At 35.2% G+C, this 10,389-nt stretch overlaps 1 protein-coding gene and 1 pseudogene across 1 annotated transcript; both read right to left on the bottom strand.

The window, feature by feature from the left end:
• Positions 1 to 4,136: 4,136 nt before the first annotated feature.
• Positions 4,137 to 4,685, bottom strand: LOC102662752 (E3 ubiquitin-protein ligase RNF14). The gene has a single exon (XM_006591582.1). The coding sequence runs from the start codon at positions 4,683 to 4,685 to the stop codon at positions 4,137 to 4,139; it is 549 nt and encodes a 182-aa protein (XP_006591645.1).
• A 1,332-nt stretch (positions 4,686 to 6,017) lies between these two features.
• On the bottom strand, positions 6,018 to 6,851 carry LOC106795067 (protein SHORT-ROOT-like; annotated as a pseudogene).
• Between the last annotated feature and the right edge of the window lie 3,538 nt (positions 6,852 to 10,389).

Raw genomic sequence — 10,389 nt, 5'->3', positions numbered from 1 at the left:
CACCTCAACTTCGACGGTCTAGAATGTTTAGCGAAGAAGGAGATGGTGAGAGGCTTGCCTAGCATCAACCACCCAGACCAACTTTGCGAAGGATGTCTAATTGGGAAGCAATTTCGTAAAAGTTTTCCAAAGGAATCAACAACAAGAGCAACAAAGCCGCTAGAGCTCATACACACCGATGTTTGTGGACCAATCAAACCCAATTCATTTGGTAAGAATAAGTACTTTCTCCTCTTTATTGATGATTATTCTAGAAAAACCTGGGTTTATTTCTTGAAGGAGAAATCAGAAGTGTTTGAAAACTTTAAGAAGTTCAAAGCCCTCGTGGAGAAAAAAAGTGGTCTTTCCATCAAGGCCATGAGATCTGATCGAGGAGGAGAGTTCACTTAAAATAAGTTCAACAAATATTGTGAAGACCATGGAATTCGTCGCCCACTGACAGTGCCAAGATCGCCACAACAAAATGGAGTAGCAGAGAGAAAGAACCAGACCATACTTAACATGGTGCGAAGCATGCTCAAGAGCAAGAAGATGCCGAAGGAGTTTTGGGCTGAAGTAGTGGCATGTGCAGTTTACCTAACAAACCGTTCCCCAACAAGAAGCGTGCATGAGAAGACACCACAAGAAGCATGGAGTGGAAGGAAGCCCGGGATCTCTCACCTCAAAGTGTTTGGAAGCATTGCCTATACCCATGTTCCAGACAAAAAGAGGACAAAGCTCGATGATAAAAGCGAGAAGTATGTGTTTGTGGGTTACGACTCAAGATCCAAGGGGTACAAGCTCTATAATCCAAATAGTAGAAAGATCGTCATAAGTCGCGACATGGAGTTCGACGAAGAAGATTGTTGGGATTGGAGTGTTCAAGAAGATAAGTATGATTTTCTTCCTTATTTTGAAGAAGATGATGAAATTGAACAACCAATCATAGAGGAACATATTACACCACCTGCCTCACCGACACCAAGGCTGGATGAAACAAGTTCAAGTGAGAGGACACCGCGACTAAGGAGCATTGAAGAGATTTATGAGGTAACCAAAAACCTAAACGACATTAACCTCTTTTGTCTTTTTGGTGATTGTGAGCCTCTAAGCTATCAAGAAGCGGTGGAAAACATAAAGTGGAAAGACGCCATGGACGAAGAAATCAAGTCAATCACGAAGAATGATATGTGGGAACTTACTACACTTCCACGAGGACACAAAGCAATTGGAGTAAGATGGGTGTACAAGGCAAAGAAGAATGCTAAAGGAGAAGTGGAGAGATACAAAGCAAGATTGGTGGATAAAGGCTATAGTCAAAGACAAGGAATTGACTATGATGAGGTATTTGCTCCTGTTGCTCGTCTTGAAACTATTAGACTGATCATTTCTTTGGCAGCCCAAAATAAATGGAAGATCTATCAAATGGATGTGAAGTCAGCCTTCTTGAATGGTTTTCTCGAAGAAGAAGTCTATATTGAGCAACCACTGGGCTATGAAGTAAAAGGGCAAGAAGGAAAAGTCTTGAAGTTGAAGAAGGTGTTGTACGGTCTCAAGCAAGCACCGAGAGCTTGGAATGTTCGAATCGACAAGTACTTTCAAGACAAGAACTTCATCAAGTGTCCATATGAGCGTGCACTCTATATCAAAGCGCAAAGTGGAGATATTTTGATTGTGTGTTTGTATGTAGATGACTTGATCTTTACAGGGAATAATCCAAGCATGTTTGAAGAGTTCAAGAAAGATATGTCAAATGAATTTGAGATGACGAATATGGGGCTCATGGCATATTATCTCGGCATCGAAGTAAAACAAGAAGACAAAGGAATTTTCATCACCCAAGAAGGCTATGCCAAAGAAGTCCTTAAGAAGTTCAAGATGGATGACGCCAATCCATTTGGCACCCCGATGGAATGTGGCAGCAAGTTGAGCAAGCATGAAAAAGGAGAGAATGTGGATCCAACTCTTTACAAAAGTTTGATTGGAAGTTTACGTTACTTGACATGTACAAGGCCGGATATTCTCTATGCTGTAGGAGTAGTAAGTCGCTACATGGAAGCTCCAACCACAACTCACTTCAAGACGGCAAAGAGAATCCTTCGATACATCAAAGGTACAACAAACTTTGGCTTGCACTATTACTCTTCTGACAATTATAACATTGTTGGCTATAGTGATAGCGATTGGAGTGGAGACTTGGATGATAGAAAGAGCACTACTGGTTTTGTGTTCTTTATGGGGATACTGCTTTCACTTGGATGTCAAAGAAGCAACCAATAGTCACACTATCAACTTGTGAAGCCGAGTATGTCGCTGCCACATCATGCGTTTGTCATGCAATTTGGCTAAGGAACTTGTTGAAAGAGTTAAAAATGCCACAAGAAGAACCTATGGAAATATGTGTTGACAATAAATCAGCACTCGCTTTGGCAAAGAATCCAGTCTTTCATGAAAAAAGTAAGCACATCGACACCCGTTACCACTTCATAAGAGAATGCATTGAGAAGAAGGAGGTAAAGTTGAAGTATGTGATGTCTCAAGATCAAACTGCCGACATTTTCGCAAAGCCACTTAAGTTGGAAACTTTCGTGAAGCTAAGGAGTATGCTTGGAGTCACAAATCAAGTTTAAGGGGGGATGTTGAAATATAAACTTGATTTGGGCCCAAATTAATTATTTGGTTCCTTGGACTTAGTTATTTTGGGCTTAAGTAATTATGGGTCATGTTTCTAGAGAATTCTTGTAGTGTTTGGAGTGTCTAGATATTTCTTATGGTTGTAATATTCTCTAGAATACTCTTTGGATCTCTAGAGTTGAGAACTCTCTAGAATTAGTGTGTCTAGAGTTCTCCTTAGAGTAGTATAAATAGAGATGTAATCCTACACATTTGTATCAAGCAAAAATACAAAGTTCTCTCCTCCATAAAGAATTCTCCTTCCTATCAAGTTTCTATTCAAAGTCTCCAATATTCCTAAACACTTTTCCTAAACATAAAAGCCTTATTTCCAACACTCCTATCAGACCAAAACCTTTTTGCCCCCCTCCTTGTGTTCATAAGTCCAACCTTTCCTCTCTCAAACACTCCCTCCCCCCCCACCTCCCCGCAACCTTCTTTGCAACCCCCTCACTTATTAGGACCAAACCAACAATAAAATTGAAAAACGAGAAATCCAGGTTCTTGACTAGGGGTGATTTGATCTTGATGGGGTGGGGTGTGCGATATGCAATTCCTAGTTCCTAACAACGTGATGTAGTGGTGGAGGAAATGGGATGACGAAGTACTGTAGTGCAACACAGATCTTATGGATCGAGGTTACTATTGTGGGGCAGTTGCAGAGGAAGATGTTTGCGGTGACGGTGGCAAAGTTGTTATGGAGTGATCCTCTTTTTAATCTCTAGGAATTGAACATGATATCAAGATCTTTACAATACTTACACACGTTACTCAACCAACTAAGTAATATCCCATTGGTATCATATTGCATTAAGCAAAGAGAGAAATTATCAAGCATTTGATATGAACAAAGATTTTATCAGCCTACATAAGAGAACCCACCCATCTGAAAATAAGCATTTATAATATATATATATATATATATATATATATATATATATATATATATATATATAATATATATATATGAGTTTGCTGACATATTCTCATGTTAGAGTATTTTAACAACCTATACCAAATTATTTATACCAAAAATCCAACTTCTTCTTTTGTGATAATAATTTTATTTAAGAATAATATGATATTTTCATGTTTATATTTTAAAATTCATTTATTTCTTTCCTTCACTTATTCTCTCCTCTCCCTTGTCTCACCCAATATAATTTAATGTTTATGTTTTTAAAATTAAAATTAAAAAATATTTAGGAAGAGGAGAGAGAAATAAATAAGTTTTAAAAATATAAATATTAAATTAACATATTATTCCTAAATAAATTTATTATAAAAAAAGTAATTGAATTTTTAGTCCAAATAATTTGATATATCAAACAAATTAAAATACTCTAACAGAGAATGTATTAACAAACTTTTATATATATATATATATAATACAGTGATTACAATAGTACATAGAATGCAAGTCAAAAGCCATGAAAATAATCAATGATACAAAACACAACCTGCAGATAATGTGTTCACATCCATTAGTTTTTCAACACTATTTCATCTTTGCTCCTTTCTATCTCTTGGAATTCTTCACAACTCATAATTCCATGCCAAGGAACCTTACACCGTGCGCAAAATAGCCTATGACAAGAGGGGCACTCAGCACTGATCACATCTTTTTCTCCATCATTCACCAACAAAACAGAACAGTCCTTGAAGGGACAGTAGGTCTTCTCCAACCCAACAATCAAAGACTCACACCTCACGGTTTCCCATCTAACAATGACTTCACTGGCCAAAATGTTGTGAAAATATTCGGGCTTCAATTCCACGGGACAGTTAGGGTTTGGACACATCACCTTGAGAATGTTTTGGTGCATCTGAGTAGCCACGTGTTTGGATATGCAGTGAGTACAAAAGGGGTGGTTACACTTACCTTCTTTGAACATTTGAGACACTGGTTTGTCATTAAAACATAAACCACAAAGGAATTGTGAGGGTTGATCACTCTTCTTTGCTTCACCGGGATCATGATCAAGGGGGGATTTACCCTTCAACAATTTTTGTTGCTTTGCTTCTGTTTGCATGTTTGCTTTGAAAGCCGTGATGGTTGGGACTGGAGTTACGGGTTTTATGATATCTTATGTTGTTCGTGATTGTGACGCTGAGTGTGTGCAGTGCAAGCTGAATGTGATATGCAGATGTCATGGACTGAGCCCCTTGGACGGGTAATTATACATATTAGAATATTAACACACATTAACACGGGTAATTAAACTTATTAAATATGATATTAATGTCATGCGCGTGCCCAGTAATTAAACTGATTAATTTTTTTTTCTAACCATGAAATTGTAATAAGTAGTCAGTCATTGATTAATCTTCATCGGAATAGGTGCATACAATATAGGCATTCTTCTCCCAACATATATAATTATTTTATATGTAAGGATCAATCAAGATTTGAGTTCTCAAACTTATTAAAATATGATATTAATTAATATTCCATTAAAAAAGTCAACAATTTGTGATGGTAAAAATAATATTTTTTACCATTAAAACCACCACACAAAATATATTTTTAACAGTCAGACTCAACTGCTAGAAGTACCAATGACAGAAACAATTTGTGGTGGTTTTAAGATCAACATTGGTAAATTCGTCAGAAAATTTGTGGAGGTTAAAAATCACAGCAAAGTTCATTTTTTTCACATTTTTTTCTTTTTCTAGTGGGTAAGAAACAGCCACGAAGTGTGTTTTTGCATTTTTTCCCCACCAAAACAATATTTTTTTATATAAAAAACACATTAATCTTTCTCTAGTTTTTATATAATTTTCCTTTCTCATTTATTCCTATTTACACCACAATCTTCAAAATGATTCATTTTATCCTATAATTATACTTTGCACCAATAAGCCAATTACATTTTTGATAGAATTAGAATTACACCACAATAGTCACAATATGCTTTCTCAAATACAACCTAAACATATGGGTGGCAATTTTGTAAATATTGTGAATATTGTGAATTAGAATTAGAATTACACCACAATATTTACAAAATGTAATTGACATTTTATCCTATTCACAATATTTACACCACAATCTTCAAAATGATTCATTTTATCCTATAAATAAACCATCACAATATTTTTTACGACGCAGTATTTAAGACGGTTGTCTAATAATAACTGTTTTTGTTTGTATAACAGTGGCAATTTTGTAAATATTGTGAATTTTGTAGCGGACTCGTCTTTGAATTTGAGCAATTTTAATTTTATACATGGCTCGCGTCCGTTCTTCTTCACGTTCGTTCCTCTTCTTCTTTGCGTCTGTTCCCCTTCTTCTTCTTCCCTTTTCCCTATCTCCACCTTCGCCCCAACGCCACCTTCATGTCCGTTCCTCCGCCCCCATTCTCCTATCCTCCAGTGGAACCATAAAAAACCCAAACCCCCCACCTCTCTACAGACTCTACCAGAGAACACGCCACCAGGTCCACCATTGCCCTCCCCGCCTCCCTCTCAAGCATCAAATGCTCGTTGCTCGTCCTCGGAAAAATCCTGTCCAAGGCTTCAAAGTAAACCCTAAACCACCTCAAACACTCTTCAAACCCTTTGACGAACTCAAACCCTTCCAATCCAATGTCCAAATCAGCCTCCTTCTCCATTCTGGCTTTGATTTCCTTCATGACCTTCTGTGCGGTGGTGCCGGCGGTGACGAAGGAGCATGTTTTGCGGGTTGATTTGAAGGAGCATGTTTTCTTTGAAGCTGAAGCTAAGGTTTTGTAGGTTCGATCCCCGGCTTGGGTGATGTGGCTGAAGAAGGTTTGGAGGAAGTACGAGGCTAGTTTCTGGTCGGTGTCGTCGTAGGGGGAGCTGAGCTTGTTTAGCATCCACATGAGTTGTTGGAGGCGGGTGGTGTTCTTGTAGACAACGACACGTGCGGTTTCGAGGAGGATGTCTCGAGCCCACTAGCCGGAGGAGAACTCGAAGGGGAAGGCATCATCGATGCCGGTAGTGGAGGAAGGGTGGGGTTGATAGGGATAGTAGTGCCTGGAAGAAGACGAGGATAAGTCTTCTTCATCCATGAAAAAGTTGAAGCATTCTTCGTCGTCTTCTTGTGGGTAGGGATAGTTTTGTTCTTGTCTGGAGGATCGAGAGCTGCTGCTTGTGGTGGAGTTGTTGAGGGATTGATGATCTTGATCAGTTTGGTGATGTTGGAAACTACTCACTACTCTAAATGTGGTATCCATTTAAGGTTATTAACCCTTCGCGTCACGAGTTACTTCCATGTAGTATACACACATATATCTATTCTGAATGTCCTTTCAAAGTTGTTAATTTGTAGATTTAATTTGATATTAACTTGCTTGCTAGCAAGTATTTCAGAAGATTAACAGGCTTGGATATAAAAGGCGAGCTTTCAGAAGATATCGGGTTAGTGTTTGAATTGGAGACGCTATAGGTCTTTAATTTATTGCATTCAGCATGCTTCTACAATAAATTATTTATGATTTCATCACTTTTGATTTCCTTGTTTCTGATTTGTAGAGACCTCTCTCACAATAAAGGCTTAACTGGTTCACTTCTACATTCAATTGGAAATTTGACCAAGCTGTCAAACTTGTAAGGGAAAATTGGTGGAATGTTGTAGTACTAAAGATTATACCCCAAAACTGAATTAATTCCTAATGGAAATTAAATGTTGTTTCTCCTTTATGTTCATGTTTCAGATTTCTTGTTGATTGTGGTTTCTCCTTTAATGTTATTAAGTGTTAACATGATTTTATTGTTTTTTTATATAAAAAATTTAGTACTCCTAAGACACTCATTAGCAAAATTCTTAACATAAAGACGTTTAACTATCTCAAAAACTTTAATGATGTTATTCCTTCATTCTTAAGAATTGATATCATAGTTTAGTTATTCCAATAAATATTTTCAAGCTCTGCCACTCTTTTTATGTTATGTCTATGATACTGTTACCACGTTTAGATCCTATTAGGAGTTTTACCGGTCATGAAAAGTATAAAAGACGACTATGGGCAACCAGTGCACTAGACAACCCACCTGTGGTAAGTTTAATTTCTTGCTTGCCTTGGTTTGACAGTTCTTCCTATAAACATTGTTGTTGGAAGCTATATAAGCAACTCCTAAACCATACCTATATTCTTGTGTACTGAGGCATCATAATTAGCTTTAACCTGTTGGGGAACAGGTCCTTTTCAACTTTGTTCTATTGTTGCTGCAACAGGTTGAAGTTGCTCATTGTGCCAACATTGAATGTAGCCTTTGCTTAAGACGTGTTGTATTGGCAGCTTTTGATTTTTAAAGACTAGTTGGTGTTACAATATACAATAACCTTCTTTTTCCCTCATTTTGTTTTTCCGCCTTCCAAGTTTATAATCTAATTAATTCATTTGTCTCTGCTTAGGCAAAGTGCTGTGAGATTATAATGACTCTCCAAAGTGCTGTGAGATTATAAGCTTTTTAAAATTGTCTCTATCTATAGTGCTTGGTTTTGTTGAAAGCTATTTATGGGATCCTATATCTGATTTTTTTCACTACACCTTTTTAGAACCTGGTAAAAACTCTGTTAAGTACTTCACTTGGCATAGGACAATGTCATCTCGATCCTAGCTTGGTACTGTATACTATGTATTTCTTAGTAACCTTTAGATATTTCTTTATGTTGGCTATGTTATGTTTTGATATTAGGATGTTGCAGAAGTCTTGGTTTGGATATTAGACTAAGCTCTCAAGTTATTTTGTTAACAATTTATTTTAAGCAATAAGGTGCATGCCATGGTAGAATAAAGGATATCAACCAAACCTTGTCCATTTAAGGAAAAAATTTCATTTGTTTGATGAGTAATTGGTAAAAGACTGAGTATGATGGCCTTACTTTTTTACAGTTACTGTCACCCATTGATTATCTGAGCTTGTGATTGTTAACTATTTTTAAGCAAAAAAAGGTTTAATATAGAACCACAATTTTTTTTCTCTATCATTCTGCCAAATTTCTTGTTTTGTGGATCTGTTTTTATTGATACCTATTGCGGGGTGGGGGTGAGGTGGGGGGTTGTATTATTTTAATGAAACTGGTATAAAGTATCTTTTAACATATAATAATTTGCTTTCTGTTTTTTTGGCTGCTCAGTTCCATTTTAAAAGTATTGGTTGAGCCTTGACCCCTAGATATTATTATTGCAGAGGTTACAACATCACCAGAATTTCACCCTGCACATTGTAATACGTTGGCATATAGCAGTTCAAAGGATTCAATTCGTCTTGTTGACTTGCGACAATCAGCATTATGTGATTCTCATGCTAAACTATAAGTACATTCTTTTTTAACTACTAGTATTTTTCAATTAGCAAGAAATTTATTAAATATGCATGAAAATAAATATTTAAAGAAACTCACTATTTAGGAAACTTTTTTTAGCATGATTTTGACAAAAAATTAACCTTAACTTAATTCTTAAGTTAAAATTTACACCCAATCCACGTACAAAAATTAATCTATCATACACAAAAACTCAACACACAAAGAAATAATATTAACAAAAGATTCTTCATAAATAAAATTAACTAAATACCGCATATAACCCCACTTACTTTTAAGTCAAACCACCATGTACAAAAATTTTATGGCCCTCTTAATTTAGTTCTTATAAGTTTTAGTGAAAATAATATTTAATTTAACCTTCATTAGTTTTAATAAATTTTATATTAATAATATTTGTATAAGGTTTGTAATATATATATATATATATATATATATATATATATATATATATCATTTAATAACACATTAATTATAATCATATTTAACATATGTCGTCATAAACTTTTATTTTATTTGTAAAGTTTTAATAAAGATTAAATGGTTTAATTAGCTGGAATAGTAAATTTATAATAAATTAAATAAAATTAGTAACCTTTTATTTGAATGAAATTAGTTGGACCCCTAGTTTGTGGGTTGGGCTACGAAACATGTAATCTGTTTCTTACCTCTTTATCTCTTCGCAACAACAATATAACTAATGTTTAAATTATTTTGTAAGTATATTTATGTTTTAAAAAAATTTAAATATTTAATAACTAAGTTTTATTTTTTATTTATTTAATTTAATCCGTATATCTAGTATACCACAGGAGCATCATTATCTTATACATAATAAGTTGCATCTAGGCATCTAAGTAAAAGTTTTTGAATTCATAGGGATAAGGTGTTAATTAAAAGTTTCAAAATATATTAATTTATTTGGCTGTATTGTTAACTTAGCGTTATCATGCAATTGGTTAAGGTCCTTTTTTTATAACCGAGAAGATTACCACCATTAAGTTCTTTATTCTTTTTAAAAAATATTGTAAAATAAATTTAGGGACTGCATGTCATGGAGTTGCAACAGTAACTGCAGACAATTCATTGCACCCTAACCTAACACAATAGTACATGAGAAAAATGAATTTTTATAATTTTGATTTTAAGCAAGAAGTGTTTGTAAACTATCCTGTTTCAAAATAATTTGGAAGATCATCACCCCAAAGTCTATTACCGGTGGCATGATTAAATTGGGCAATAGGCATTAAACATAGAAGCAGATTATGACGCAATTTCTTTTCCCGCTGAGTGACATTTCTAATGCTATTCATTTGGAAGTGTTGGAGCTTTCTACAGGGCATATCTCATTGGCTCATTCATTTGAAAACATTTTTATTTGGTTTTAGCTTTAAATTTATTGTTTGTTTAATTTGCATGTCATTTCAACAGATTATATAAAT

The sequence above is a fragment of the Glycine max genome, chromosome 11 (assembly GCF_000004515.6).
Source record: "Glycine max cultivar Williams 82 chromosome 11, Glycine_max_v4.0, whole genome shotgun sequence".
NCBI classification, from domain to species: Eukaryota; Viridiplantae; Streptophyta; class Magnoliopsida; order Fabales; family Fabaceae; genus Glycine; species Glycine max.
Note: the sequence above shows the minus strand (reverse complement) of the source record. Positions and strands in the feature narration are given on the sequence as shown.